This window comes from Pogoniulus pusillus, chromosome 1 (genome assembly GCF_015220805.1).
Source record: "Pogoniulus pusillus isolate bPogPus1 chromosome 1, bPogPus1.pri, whole genome shotgun sequence".
Lineage (NCBI taxonomy): Eukaryota > Metazoa > Chordata > Aves > Piciformes > Lybiidae > Pogoniulus > Pogoniulus pusillus.
In genome coordinates this window covers 25,956,173-25,971,485 of record NC_087264.1, presented here as the reverse complement: position 1 = coordinate 25,971,485, position 15,313 = coordinate 25,956,173, and the positions used below count along the sequence as shown (strand labels likewise).

Below are 15,313 nucleotides of genomic sequence, written 5' to 3'. Positions count from 1 at the left end.
AAGCCGACTTTGGGAGCAGGTGTTGGAAAGAAATGAGATTCTGTCAGAAGCACCCAGGCTCAGGTGGGGATGACCTCACTCCTACTTTTGACTGGCTAGAGATTTGCTTAGACATTACTATTATTCTTGTACCAGCAGATCTAATTGAACAAGTTTTATAAAATTTGTCATAAAATTTGTCAGGCAACCAGCAACAGAACAAGGGGACACAGTCTCAAGTTGTGCCAGGGTAGGTATAGGCTGGATGTTAGGAGGAAGTTCTTCACAGAGAGAGTGATTGGCATTGGAATGGGCTGCCCAGGGAGGTGGTGGAGGCACCGTCCCTGGAGGTCTTCAAGAAAAAGCCTGGATGAGGCACTTAGTGCCATGGTCTAGTTGACTGGATAGGGCTGGGAGATAGGTTGGACTGGATGATCTTGGAGCTCTCTTCCAACCTGGTTGATTCTATGATTCTATATTTCTAAACCACCTTTCTCTTTCCTTCCATCCGGTGCTCACTCTCTTCTTCTTTTTCTGGTCTGCACTTAACCATTGTCCTTCATTGACTGTTAGAAAGGTGAACTCTGCAGGCTGTCTTCTGGCACCAGTTGACTGAGTCCTTCAAAGCATGAATGTCGCAAACAAACCTCCTTCAGTCTGCACACCCCCAGTGGTTTTGTTGCTAATGTGCTTAGGAAAGGAATTAAATAAAGTAGTGGTGGAAGTAGCCACAGCATTTACTGATACATCCAGGACTTGGGTAATTAATTACTGGCACTCTTGGAAAGAGAGCAGTTGTAGTTGTAGTCTCTGCACTGCATGATTGGGATGATCTCACAGCATGGTGCACTCCACTCATCCAGAAGTTGTTGCTATGCACTGATAACAAACACTGAAAGTAAGACCAGGACGTGTCAGAGCAGAAGAACAGAGGCTACAACAATATAGGTTTCATTCATGTGGTGCTAGTGAGCTCTATTTTTCTATTCCTGGTGCCACACAAATACAGAAGTCATACAAAAAAAAACAACTCTGCTATCTGTGTCTTAGAGATTTCTTGGATGTAGTTTTTTTCTTGAAAAGGATATGACCATTAGCAGATTGAAGATTTTAATCTACAGAGATACCTTTATCTTCAGAGATACCTTCTGGCTTTCTAAATCTTAAAACTTCAGGAGGACAGAAAATGCAGGTTTTTTCTGGTTTCAGGCCACAATTTTAAGATCTGTACCTGAGCACTGATATCTCTCTGGTAATAGAAACTCAAAGGTCTCACTGCCCACATCTGAGTGGCAAGCGATGAGTAGTTCACAGCTCCTATGCTGTTTAATGTGGTGTGGGAGCTCACATTGCACTGAACAGTGCTAAAGAAAGTGGGGCTTGCACATCTCTACCCCTGTTGTTAAAAGGTTGCCTGAGAGTGCAGACCTTGCCATTTTTCTGTGTTCCACTTATTTTTGCCTCTATGTATCAGTAAATAAACCAAGTCCCTAAAGACTCATTTGAGCTAGCTGGTCTTAAGACAGACTGTGTCAGTTAGCCTTTAATGGTAGCAGAGAACAGTAAAAGTCCTTTCAAATTGCCTGGCCTAGAGTTTGTCCTGGGGACATCCTGTCTAGTCTGGGTTTCTGAGATGTTAACTGCAATCAGTGGATCATAAAGTGTCCCCACTGGCATGGTGAGCAAGGATTTACTGCCAGTCAAACTCACTGGGACCTTGAAAGACAACTATACCCTTCCCCAGAGTCCCTCATATACAGGCATCTTCCTTCAATCCTCTCCAAGTTTTCTCCTTGATTTTCATTATTCATTGAGTGTCCACTACTATACTTTGTAAACACATCTATGTCCCTGAGGAGTTAAAGTCTAGTTTGGACAAGGGAGGGTGAATAAGGAATGCCTTGAAATATCAGCTACCCCAGGGAGTCTTTTGAGTTGTAGTTCACACTTTCAGATTTCATCCTCAGTTCTGGTTCTGCTGTCTGGGTTACAGTCTCGGATTCTCTCCTTGCCAAGTATCTCAGGGAAGAGGTGCAGATCTGTTGCATGTGATGCTCTCCCAGCTTCCCTGGCTGCTCAGTCAGCTGCCGTTGTGGGGAAATAGCCAGCTGCAGTCAATCTCCTCATAAATGATTGTACTGAATTTAAAGACTTCTCAACATTTCCGGAGCGCAGACTCTTGGGCCAAGTGGAGTCAGTAACCCAGCACCAGTGCACCTGCTTCTATTTAGACACTTCTCTGTCACATATATGCTGTACAGCCTTCCTTAGAGGCTCTTTGTTGTCTTGAACAGCAAATGTCCAGCAAAATCTCAGACCTCTGCCTACTTCCTCATTCTCTCCCGTAAGTAAGGGACTGGGACCTGATGCTGCAGCATGCAATGGTTGACTTCAGCTTTAGATTTAACAAGTGAAACAAGTTGATTGTCATGAAGGGGATACAATGTTGTCTCTCTGACTAAAAAATACATAAAAAACCTCTCTGTTATTCTCCTGCATCTTCAGGATGGAGAAGTGCACTGGTAAAAAGCTTTGGAGCTTGCACTTTGAGAGTTTCTGGAAGACAGACCATTGTTTCAAATGAGGAAGTGCAGCTTAGCAGTCATGTGGTCCATCACATTTCCAGTGCTTAAATAGTGTCTGGAAACACCAGTGGCTGAGCAGTGTTGCCTGAGATAAAGATGCTCTGCCTGCTAGCTTCAAAGCCATTTCCTTGATGTGGCCACTGACAATCTCAGTAACACGCTTATTAGTGAGAATTAAGAACTGAAGTTGCTACTTCTTCAGGCAGGAGGAGGAGGAGGCTTCTGGAACATAAATAAATCAGAAGCACTTTGACATCTTCAAAGGGTTTTGTTTTAAATGCTGCCTTTTCTCCTGAGGACCCTCTTAGCCCCAGTCTTTCTTCTTTGAGATAATTAATTCAAGCTGCTCTGCATGTTTGATTTTGCCACAGTGAACAGAAATGGTCTGAGTGGCAGGGAAGTCTTGCAAGATCCTGTAACTCTTCTAGGTCAGCCTCCCACATAGCTCCCTGGATTCTTTTACATGAGACAGAACAGTGTTTCCCCAGCAACGTATTTAGACCATTGATGCTGCAGGAGTTGGTCTGTGGATTGCATTTGGCCATGTGTTCAAAAGAATCCTACTAGGTGACCCATTCTTTGGCTATGATGAACTGGGAATCCTTCTCATACAATATGCCAAATACTGACTGCATAGACTCCATAGCCTGCACACAGTTGAAATATCAACTACCTTTCGTTAGCATCATCCAAATACTCTTTTTTTTTCCCCATCAGAGTGAGGTGTTTCTTTCTGTTTCTCAGTTTGAGCTGTCATTGATCAGCCCAAGTTTGATTTTTCCCCATTTCAGAGATTGGTCTTTTCATCCTTATGTAGTGGCAGTGACCAGAGCAGGTTTTGTTTTCATTTTTATGAATAATATTTACTACTGAAATCCAGAGCTTTTTATGGACAGGAGTTGAACTTTACTATGACTTATATTTCATCTTTATGGCCTGTGGCTGATACTTTCCGTATTCACAAAGTATACTTCATAACAGTGATGTATGTAGCTCACTATGTCCACCTGGGACTTAGCAGAGAGAAAGAAGACATTGTCCCTGGCCCAAGAAATCTTAATGTTCTGTGAAATTTGACCTGGTAGTCAAATGATAGGCTTGATAGATAGGAAAAGATACTGATTCATTCATTGGGAAGGGAAGATAGGATGTTCAGAGTGTGTAATTAGAAAGCTGATTGTCAGTGCAATGTTTTTTTGTCTGTAGTCAAGTGGAATTTGTTTGAGTGTAGATTGGGAATGAATAACTGTTGTTATCCTTTTGAATCTGGAGACATTCCAGTTTGATGAGCTCTGGTGAACAGAGCACTAGCATAAGCCTTGTTCTGTGTCCACCAGTTCAGTACTTGTGTCACTGCCCTGCTGTAGCTCTCTGCATAGCTGTGTCAAGCATGCTTGCAGGTTTTTTGCCAGGGTTTCTTCCATCACGTCCACCAGACTCTGACTGCTTGACATCCATGTCACACAGCCCTGTTCACACTCTATCTGAAGTGTGGTATAACACTTGACATTAGGATCTTCTTCTCAGTGCAGGTTCTTAGGTTGCTTTCATTTGATATGAAGGTGTCTGCATCCATGCAGACAGTTCCTGTTCCTCCCTCCTAACCTCTTCTACTAGGCCAAGCCATGAGCAATCCTCAGTTGCACATAGGTCCCCTGCTGTACTTTTTCTAGATCTCCAGCTGTACTTTTTCTAGATCTGGGCTTCTTGCTTTCACATTTTAGTTCTTCTCTAGGTGCTTAACTGTTTCTCTTGTTTTCTCCCAGGATTGTGCTGATGGATGATGCTATGGATTGCCTGATGTCTTTTTCTGATTTCCTCTTTGCTTTCCAGATCCAGTTCTACTACTCAGGTAAATGCTGGGAAGTTACAGGCTTTTTCCACTAGTACAGCATTACATCCTTACAGCTTCTCCCTGTACTTCACTGAAACTTGTAAGGATACAGTTTTTTCACAGGACATGTACAGATAATGGAATCTACTGACAAAAAGCATCACTACCCTGCTGAGGCTCAAGAAGGACAAAGAACTTCTTGAGAGGATGCAGCTAAGGGTTGTGCAGATGATCAGAGGGATTGGAACATCTGCCTTACACAGAAAGGCTGAAGGATCTGGAGCTTTTTAGCCTGGAGAACTCTGAGGGGGAAATCTTATCAATGCTTATTAATATTTAAAGGGTGAGTGTCAGGAAGATGGGGCCAGTCTTTCTTCAGTGGTGCCCAGAGGTAATAGGCACAAACTTGATTCTGTGTGATGCCAAGAGATTAGGAGGCTTCATAAGGTGGTTCCAAATTTTTGTGAATAACACACACCTGTAATTGTTATGGCTCATGCATTTATTTGTCTTAGGGTGTGCTAGCTCCTAATGATTTACAAAGAGCATGTCTTTCCTTTAATTCATGCAGGATTTCTGTTTCTAAAGTATCAGTCCCTGCTGGAGACAGGATAAGAAAAGTACACCAGCTGGTGCCTTGAAAGGAGAAGGAAATCGACAAATGAATTCAATTCTCCCCCGTAATATTTGCCCAACAGTGAGCTGATTTCAGCTCAAAGAGTTTCCTAGCTGGATATAGTTTCCATGGAAGCCCCAGTAGTCTCCTCCAAGGAACTTCTCAAGCCTCCCATTGAAATCATATAAACTTGTAACCTCCATAGTTTTGAGCAAGGAGTTGCACAGGTCTGGCACATGTCCCATAAAGAACTGCCTCTCTTGTTTGATTTGGGAGCCTCTATCTGGTGAAAGTGAATAGTCAGTCCCCATCTACCTTCTTCATATTGTTGGTCACTTACCATATTATACCACTCTCCCCAAGTTTGAGTTTTAACTAGATGGATACTTCTTGAATTCTTGACAGGAAACATACAAATCAAATAGTACTACTTTGTGTGTGTCTGTATTTTCATATGCTCACCTACACATACACATCTGGAAAAACCCACAGGTGTTTTTAAACTGAAGTTCGGGATACAGTGAGGATAAACTTGGATAAGCATTCAGGTGCTTGCTCTATACAGGGAAACTACCTTAAAATACGTTGGCCTGTTTGTCTTACCTCCCTTAAAAGATGGTTGAAGAGAGGGTATCTTATTCAGAGGACTGCTTAAGTGGGGAAAAAGAGGGAAGAATTTCCTTGCTAAAAGTTAGATACACTCCGAAGCACTGGGGGCTGCTGGGGTGCCAATTGCCTCCCAGCACAGAGCACTCTCTAAAGGTGGCCCTAAGTTCATAGATTTCTGTCTACTCGCACTTAGCTCCCTCTGATGGACATAGCTCACAGTTATCCTCGGCCAGGCAAAAGGGGACAGATTTGGATGCTGGGAGACACTGGCTGAAAGCCATCGTGGAACATAGTCTGTGGTTAAAAGGTAGGCTTGGATGGCCTCCTGATCTGATCCAATCTGTCAGTTCCCATCTTTCTAGCAGTTAAGATTCAGCTGCTCTCTCTAATGCAAAAATGTCTTTTTCTCAGTACTTCTCTGTATACAGCTCCTCTAACTCTCCTGTGCCTATCACATTATCCATGACAATTTGTTAAACAGTTCAAACTTATGCTTTTGGTTTGGACAGAACCAGGCTGTACCTTTAGCCAGGAACAGAAAATGGTTTTGGAAGTGTTTTCTCTGATATAACAAGTATTTCCACTGACCTGCAGAACCTCAGCACAGCCCGAGGGCCCACTAACATCCTCTGGACCCACCTCACGCACAGCATTACAATTCCATTCACTCAGGACTTAAATGCCACCAGAGACCTCACAGCCTACCCTTGTGTACACACACTCACAACATCCCATCCCTGTCCTGTTCACCCAGGAGCAATGCACACATGCAGCCTGTCCTATGCTCTCCCACCAACCCACACACATGCAAACCACTCCAAATGGAATCTAGATTTGTAAACTGCTGACCACATCCATAAACAAACTTGTTTAAAATTAGACTCTTGCAGTAAACAGTGGGTAGTGTGAGGAGCCTGGGGAGAGGATTCCTGCCAACTCTAGCCTTGACCTGTCCCGGCCCTTCCTCTAGATTTCATTTGTATTTACTTTGGAGCAGCACAGAGACAAGCTGGGTTACATCCTGAAGCTCTGGCTAACTCGTTCCCTTTCCTCCTGTTGCAGTTCCATATAGTTTGTTCCAAACTTGGATGAGTTTTTAATCAGTGGCAGGAGAATGAGAAGGAAAATTTTATAGACTTTGCAAACTAATTTTGTGTTTGACATTAGCTTTTATGCCTCACTGTTTTATCCATGTGCTGGGTAGCCTCTGTTCCCATGAGACAAATCTTGTGCAGCAGAGTGAACAACTTCATGTAATCATCTCAGAGTGGCCTCTCATACTTACTCTGACAGGAAGAAGCTTATATGGAAATGGCTGTTTGTGCCTGAATAATACCTGGTCTGAGTATGAAGGTTGCTCCAGTGATGTAATTATTTCCTGTTAGTGCTGTGTACAACAGAGAGCAGGGAATGACAGTTTAATCCTAGGTCTGGTGGGTCAGGAGGATGCTTTGCTGGTTGTAGTCAGTAGTTTTAAGTCACTTTCTGTTTTTTCAGAGTTCTTGGAAAGCGTGGCTGCCATTTATCAAGGTCTGCTGTCTGGCAAGAGTCCAAATACTGTTATAGTGCCGACATCATCTTCTGGGCAACACAGGCAGCGCCAGCCCCCAAATGACTCTAGTCCACTTGACGGAGTAGAGGCCTCTCTCTTCTACCAGTGCGTAGAGTCCTTGTGTGACAGATCAAAATACAGGTATGAACTGAATCCAAGACACAGATATGAAGTCTGTGTCTGTGGACATACTTTGTAAGCTTGGAGCTGTGATGAAATACAGCATTTGGAACAAGCTATAACTCCCAAATAGATCTCGTTGGAGAAGTGTCAAGGGAGAAATCATAGGAAAAAACACTTTAATTCTTCTAAGGTGCAGTTTCATAGACCTAAGAAACATAGGATTTGAGCTGATTTGAACAGTTTTCCTTCTCACTTCTGGACTGACACTGTAATGAAGGAGAGGTCAATCTACCATTGTGAGTTAGCTAGAGGAGACAAAGAAATGCAGCTGTGTTCTTGGGTACTGAAGCACAGGAAAGGCCCATTGGGTTGGATGGAATTTAAAGCCTTAGCACCTAGTCTAGATCACACTGCTAGTTTGTACTCGAGCCTGTGGTGGAGCTGGTCTCTAGATATAGATCCCAGGCACAAGTCTATCCTTAGTTCAGCAGGGGGTAGTTCAATACCAGACCCAATTGCATGGCGTTGACAGACAATTTATTCAGAGTTTCTTGCAGGTAGTGAGCACATGCTCTGCTAGAATGTCAAGGGCTAGACCCACACAAAGACTAAAGAAACAAATTACACCTGATTCCTGCTTCAGGGTCCTGAATCCAAATATGTGATCCACAAAATTCCTGCTAAACTGCCGACCAGTGCTATAGATACCTAAGCATGCACATGCAAGGACTTCTTGTTTTAAAGAACAAAAGGTCTGCATTCCCTGTATGTCATGAGAGCTTCAGATGGGAAGGCTACTGTGAGTTCTTCTGGTATGTTAGACTTTTTACAGCACTGAGAGGGAAACCATTGCCAGTAGCTCAGTAGTCAGCCAGGCTTTGCCTGAAGGGTCATCAGCTCACACCTGCATCTCCCAGGGGTGCCACTACACCACTGACTATTCAACACTTTGTCTTTATGAGGCAGTTTTATTTTGCATTACATTTTCTAAGGATTATTAGTCAAGAGCAAGGATCACTATGATAATATTGCTTAGAAGTCAGGGTTAAAGTGAGTATAAGAAGGGCACATGTCAGTTTGGTCCCCTTCTAAATACTGGTTTCTGACATATTTGGCTATTTTTGGAGAGGTTTTCCTGCTCCCAGTGTGTCTATCCCTGATAAAAGGGTTACAACAACATACCAAACCTCATAGAAGCTTATTGTCTCCTTAAATAAAGTACTTCCCAGCTGAGTTTTGAAAGAATACACTAGGTGTGGGATGTGTATGCCTCTGAGCAAATCTAAATTTTTCTTTCTGTTTTGAAATGGAGATAAAATTACTCACACCTAGGGATGCACCACAGCTCAAACATAGTGCTTAGCAAATAGGGAGCAGATGTAACTGCTAAATAGGAAGCTGGTGGCTATTTGTTTTAAACTCCACTAGGGCAAATTGAAAGTGTTGGAACAGATGAAAAGGTTTAACTCTCCAGTTTGAGCTAGGTCATGTCAAAAAAAAAAAAAATTCAAAGATAAGATGACATCTTTGTCTCTCTTCTCCTAGCTGTCCACCTTCTGCTCTTGTGAAGGAAATGTTGAGCAGTGTACAGAGATTGACCTTCTATGGATTCCTTATGGCACTTGCAAAGGATCAGGGGATCAACAGAGCCCTAGGTGAGTGGTACAGCTCTAGACTTTCATTCTTCAATTCTATGGAATTTCCTCTCTATGCCCCAGATTTTGCATTGTTAGGAATAGAGGGAAAGTTGTTCATCTTTTTGCTGATGGATTAAACTTTCAAACAATAACACTGTACCTGACTGTCTGCTTGAAGCTGTGAAGCTTATTCAAGGATAAAATTAGATACAAAGTTCTGCCCTAAGATAGCAATATTTTACCTCTTCAATAGCTGATCGTTTTAGCAGAACTATCATTTTAACATGTTTTGCTTGAAAGGTTGGGGAGCAGTCATCAGAAGACAAGTAAGGTGGCTGACTGCTGTCAAAGGTATCGAATTGAAGTCATCCATCCCATGTTTGAGCCCTTCAAACACTCACAGATTTTAAATAACTGCTTTCATTTACAAGGAGGCACACCTAATGGAAAACTCCTGCTGCCGCCTTGGCTCAAAGACTCGAAGTCTCTCCCAGCTCTTTCCCCTCATCCCTCAAGATCTTGCTAGATCTATGGCCTGCAGAAAAACTGATGGTATCATAAAACGCAAATGGCTACAAAGTTCTGTACTAGACTGTTGTGGCAACCAGAAAGGTGATTAAGCAGCAGCTCACTGCTGATTTCCGTGTATATTCTAGAGGAAGGAAGTAAAGTGTTGCATTGGAAAAGGACAGTATGTAATCTATATGTAATTCAGGCTCACGATTCCACACTGTCCCCACATGCCTTTGTCATGCTCTTCCTTTTCTTGCAAAAGGGAACAGAAGTTAGCTGTTGTGTTTGACAAGGCTGTATCCAGGAGTTGTGTTTAAGAGTATGGAGGCCCAAACTTTTATCTTCACTCATCTCCACTCAGGCCATTAAGAGTAGGCTTTCTGTGTCTTTGGGTAGGTATCCTCTCTCTTTCTGGACTTGAGTATCTGCTAGTCCCTATATTACAAAAACAGATCTCAGTGAAAAGGTGTACCCAGCCTTGAGGGCTTGTTCTTTACACAGGTGTCTGTCATAGTAGAGTAAATGTGGCTGAACCCTACAGCAAACCATTGAAGATGCTAATGCTCCTCTGGGTCAGGGCTGCTTGCCCAGTCCTGTGGAGACTGTGCATAAAGGGTGTGTGAATACAGACCTGCAATCCCCTCTGCAAACAGCCATAGGAAGCACAGGGGAATGTGATGCCTGGATTGCAGCAAGCAAACTCTTCTTTAACTTTGCTCTACCAAATCCACATCTAGTTGAATGCAAAGAAAACAGATGAGCAGAAATAATATCCTGCCCATAGTTTCCATTGTGCCATCTACAAAGTGTCTGAGTTTTCATTTCCATTGATGTAGGCCCATCCCCTGGCCCTCTGCCAACCTGCTGAGGAGGCCTCTCAGAGGAGGAGCAGCAGCCACAAGTCTGACAGGTGCTAGCTTCTTGGCAAGGAAAGGAGGATTCTTCTCCTGGTGGCTTTTAATCTTTTCTGAATGATGAATTCAATAGGGTTTGGTTTGTAGGGGATCACAAGCTCCCAAAAGCCCTTCAGCAAGGGCAGTTTCAGGCAGAGAAGGGTTTGGTCAGGATACCTTCCTTCTCACAAAGCCGGCAGCCCCCCTGATGGAACAGGGGTAGGGATTAGAGTGGCTTGTTCAAGCTGGGGCAGCACGGATGAGTTTGTCAGGCACACTGGAATCTGCAGCCAAACTCCAGTGTCAGAGTTGAATCCTCTGAGTGTTATTTACTGACTCCCTCAAGTAGTTCTTGTGCCCTAGAGACCTCACTGTGCATTCTGAAAATGCAGAATTGAGGCCATGAAAGGGAGCAGGCTGGGGCACTTCAGTGGACTTCCTGACATGCTGTGTTACAGTGCCAGGCTTTCCTGTTCATTTGCAGGAGGAGAACACCAGGACTCAAAGAAGTCAGTTCTGATGTAAACCTTTAGGCATTCATTGCCATGTTTTTGATGACCTCTGCCAGCTTGCCTGTGTGAGACAGGTGGCTCTCCAGCCCTTCAGAAGCAAGGTGCCAGGGTCAGAAACCAGATTTGTATCACCACAGAGAGTACAAAGGCCTTTCACAAGAGTACTGAGCGTAGCACCTAGGTATCCTGAAAAACAAAGAGTATTCCTCACTGTGCTGTTGGTCAGACTACTAAGTGATATTTTTTTGACCCGGTGTGCAGCAGCACTATTGAGGCTGCAGTAGTCAAGTCCTGCCATCTCTGTGCTGGCTGATCACACCTCCCATGATCACAGAACCACAGAATGTTAGGGATTGGAAGGGTCCTCTGGAGATCATTGAGTCCAACCCCCCCTGCTAAAGTAGGATCACCTGGGGTAGGCTGCACAGGAACACATCTGTGCTGGTTTCGAAAGTCTCCAGAGAAGCCGACTCCAGAACCTCTCTAGGCAGCCTGTTCCCGTGCTCCATCACCCTCACTGTGAAAAAGTGCCTCCTTCTGTTGAGGTGGAACTTCCTCTGTTCTAGCTTCTACCTGCTGTTCCTTGTCCTATGACTGGGCACCACTGAAAAGAGCCTTGCACAGTCATCTTGACATCCACCCCTCAGTTATTTATAGGTGTTGATAAAATCCCCACTCAGCCTTCTCTTCTCCAGGATAAACAGCCCCAGTTCTTTCAGTCTTTCTTCAGAGGAGAGATGTTCAAGTCCCACAATCATCCTTGTAGCTCTCTTGGACTCTCCAACTCTTTGTACAAGGAGGAGTTTGTTGCAGAATTAGAAAGGATGGCTTTCCTAAGAGTATCATCTTCCTTTCTGGGCCCTTCCTGAGGTGCCAGTGTCCTTTCAGGGGTTGGCAAGGATGAACCAACTGTTCTAGTCCTTTGTCCTAACAGAGTTTCAAAGGTGAAAAGGAGTATGCTGACTTTATGCTGGGAGAGGGTACCACACTCACCCAGACAGCAAGCAATGCCATAGCTAGAGCACAGTCCATCCATACTTACTTCTACAGGCTTAATGTGCACCAGAGCCAGGCCTGATGTTCTTGAATTGCAAGGAGAGACGTAGCCTTGCATCTGTGTTCTGATCTGCAAGCTCAGTGTAGCTTAGGAGAGACAAGTGGCATGGAAGTATCCACCTGAGCGGTGCAGTGCATGTTTCAGGCTCTTGCACAGACAACCTGTCTGTTCCTGTAGGATCTGGGACTGGTGACTATGTAAGGCATTTAGCAGAAGTCCAAAGCTAACTGACAGTGCTCAGTAGTTTGGCAGTTTCCATTCACTATACAATCTTTAGGGCTCTTCAAGTTCTCCAAGAGGTGATACTACTGAATGCACCTCTCAGCCTGAGTTCAGGTAGAGCCTGTGTGAAGGACAGCGAATAGGAATCATGATTCTCTGTCGGTTCATGACCCTCAACATTCAGTGTCCATTTTTCTAAGGGAGTCTTCTCAGTCTTATAGGGCAGGTTTTGCTGCTGCAGTGTGAGTGCTTTTCTCTAAGAATGAACAGCCTAGCTCTGCTCTGATACTTCCTTCTGTATTTTTTCAAGGGGCTTTGCCAGATAAAGGAGACTTGTTTCTGGACCCTACCATGGATCAGGAACTTGAGAAATTGTAAGTGGATGTGCCTGAAGTAGGAGGTAAAGCAACAGATTAGAAGTGGCATGCTAAGACTTTGGTAAATTACTATCCCTAATCCTTTGCTCTACTATGAAACAACAGAGCAGCTAACAGAGCAGCCTGAGCAGAAATGGCCTCTTTCTTTGGGGCGCTTTGGTGCAGCTAACAAACCCTTTAGAAAAGGCTTCAGAAACAGAGGGGAAAAGTGTGCCTTCGAGAGAGGTCAAGGAAGCAGCAGTCTCTTAATGAACATGGAAAATTTGTTTTTGATGGAGAAAACTTAAGTGTTGGAGGATACAGAATTAACCCAGAAGAAAGATTTAAAAAAGAGGAAGCAAAACTTGCAGTGAGTGTGGTAGGCTCCAGTGCAAGTTGCTATGCCTGTGTCAGTTCTCCTCCCAGGTTGGCTCCAAATCTGCCATAGAGAAGGTTGGAGATGACCGTTAGGCTGCCTATCATTTACGTCTTTTCTCTTTCAGGGTGGCTCAGGTTTCAGGGCTTTGTGTCTCCAGTCCCACCAGCTCGAGTGGGGACACAGTGAATTTGCCTGTTCGTAACTCGCCCAGGATGAACTCTCCCTGGAAACCTCTACACCATCGGCGAAAAATGGATGCTGAGAGCGAAGGCTCCAATGAAGAGACAGACTCTTCAGAAAACTGAAGGTTGTGAGGGTGAACACTGCTCCCAACTTCAGTTTCTGCAGAACCCACTGGAGGAACAGCATCTCCTCTCAGAGCATCTGCTCTGACGGTGGGTCCTGTCTACGTCACCCGTGTATGTGTGTGTGGCTGTGCCAGTCCCCGCTGTCAGGTCGACTCATCTATTCCCAGAACGAACTCTTACCTTTTTTCCCAGCTCTAAATTGAACCAGGAATAGTTCCTCTACAGAAGCTATGTCCAGCTACAGAACTATGCTACCCTCTGCTGGCCAAGTAAGACATACCAGCTCTGCCTCCACTTGAGTATACTCTGATCGGGTTTCTCCCTCGAGGTTCAGCAGGTAGTGGGAGTGCTAGCGCAGGCTGCTTGCCAGTGTTCTGTTGTATAGCTGTGTTCAGACTTGGCCTAGATAATAGAGCAGTTAAATAGCCAGCAGCAGCTCTGCACTTATGCTTCTTTATAATTATTCCCAGCAAAGCTGCACCTGCATACAATCAAAGGTAAAGAAACTCCTCAGGTTCCTAGGAAAGAAGGGCTGGGCTATTGCCATGCTGCTTATCTCTGCTTTCTCTCCCACTTGCCAAAGCAATCAGCTGGACTGCAAGGTGCCTTCTGTGAGGCATTCCAGTGCTTCCATCATTTGGAAAAGCCAGTTTCAAAAGAAAGTATTTAAATCCCTCAGCCATGGGTGATAAGGCTTGCAGGCATAGAGGGCTGGGCTTGGCTAGGCTAAAGCAGTGAGGGGGCAAAGCAGCAGTTATCAAACAAGTCCTGTGTATGTTATTTCATAAACAGCATGTATGTAGCATCATAGCATGGGTAGCATCTCATTGTATTTGTGATAACTCACTCAGTAGTTTGGCCTCCATCACTCTGAAAACTGCCTAATCCAGCTTCTGTGCTACAACTTGCTTAGACTAGTCACTTCCCAGGGAACTTCAATTTCTTTGGAAGCCTGTATTTTGCCCATAAAATGCAGTGTGGGCTACCAAGAGCTGGTAACCCAAAGCTTGTAGCAGCCCTAAGCCAAGCAGCCATAACACATGCTGGAGCTATTTTGAGATTAATCCCATAACTGCTGCTGAGTCTGTACCAAAGTCCCAAGTGTGGAGGTGGGAGGAACTATTTATTGTAAGTTACCTTATTTATTGATGTGCTTCCTCCATGCACTTTCTCTCCCCCCCCCAGCGAGTGCCAGCCCAACAATAAAGCACACTGCACAATGCCACTGCTTGCCTCTGGGGTCTTCTGGGCCACCGTGGCCCCTCTCCAGAAAGCTGCTCAGGGAAGGCCACAGTGGTATCCACAGGTCCTAGCTGCCTTCTGAGGAGCCCCAGACTCTCACCATGGCGAGGGGAGGTATTGGCTCTCCGAAAGGCTTGGGCATCCCCAGGCTCTTGTCACCCTGGCTCTGCTATGGGTACTGTTACAGTGCAACCCAAAGTACTGGGGAAAAAGCTAGAGGAAGGCCTGCCCCTTGGTCCCCTTCCTGTCTCACTGCAGTGGCACTGGTACTCTCCCTGTAACCCTGCAAGTACCATAGGACAGAAGCACTGAAGGCTGTGGAAGCCCCATAAAGGATGCTGACAGACACTTTGCAAAACCTCTAGTCTATCTTACTGCTAGTAGCTAGTGTGGAACTAGCCCCTTTGTCCCATTTTCTTATTACCCTGCCCTCACTGCAGTAGATTGAGGAAAAGAAAAACATTCTTGTTAAAACCAGAGTCAGGACCAGATAGCCATCTTGAACTGGAATAAACAGAGTCCTCACTCACTGCTGTGGTTTAGAAGTTCAACTCATGGCCAAATCACAGGCTCAATGCTTTGACTTTTGTCCAGAGCCAGGCTACATAATAACCAGGGATGTAGTAAATATCTTTACAGTATTTCTTTACCTGGGCGTTTTTTTTTGCTGCTGATATAATAGAAAGCTAAAAAAACCAAATTTTCACTTTTTTTCCTCCTGCATCAATATATGCTGGTTTACAAGACAGTAAAAAGGATTATCTCATGGTAGAAGTCAGATCCTGCAAATAAAGAACACTGCACAGCACCGTGGATTGAAAGCACTGTGCAGAACCAAGAACCAGTTGTGTCCATGGGCACCAAGTAACATGATGTTCTGAACAACAGTGTTCTCC

The 15,313-nt window shown here is 44.5% G+C and overlaps 1 protein-coding gene across 2 annotated transcripts in view; it reads left to right on the top strand.

The window, feature by feature from the left end:
* The window catches only part of CSTPP1 (centriolar satellite-associated tubulin polyglutamylase complex regulator 1), an 84,294-nt gene extending 69,894 nt beyond the window's left edge, over positions 1-14,400 (top strand). For both annotated transcript variants that reach the window (XM_064145110.1, XM_064145121.1), the window contains exons 5-9: positions 4,331-4,416; positions 7,121-7,316; positions 8,844-8,953; positions 12,443-12,506; positions 12,992-14,400. In XM_064145110.1, the coding sequence (XP_064001180.1) occupies positions 4,331-4,416; positions 7,121-7,316; positions 8,844-8,953; positions 12,443-12,506; positions 12,992-13,172 (637 nt within the window). In that variant the 3' untranslated portion in view covers positions 13,173-14,400. The remainder of the gene's footprint in view (positions 1-4,330; positions 4,417-7,120; positions 7,317-8,843; positions 8,954-12,442; positions 12,507-12,991) is intronic.
* Positions 14,401-15,313: the final 913 nt, after the last annotated feature.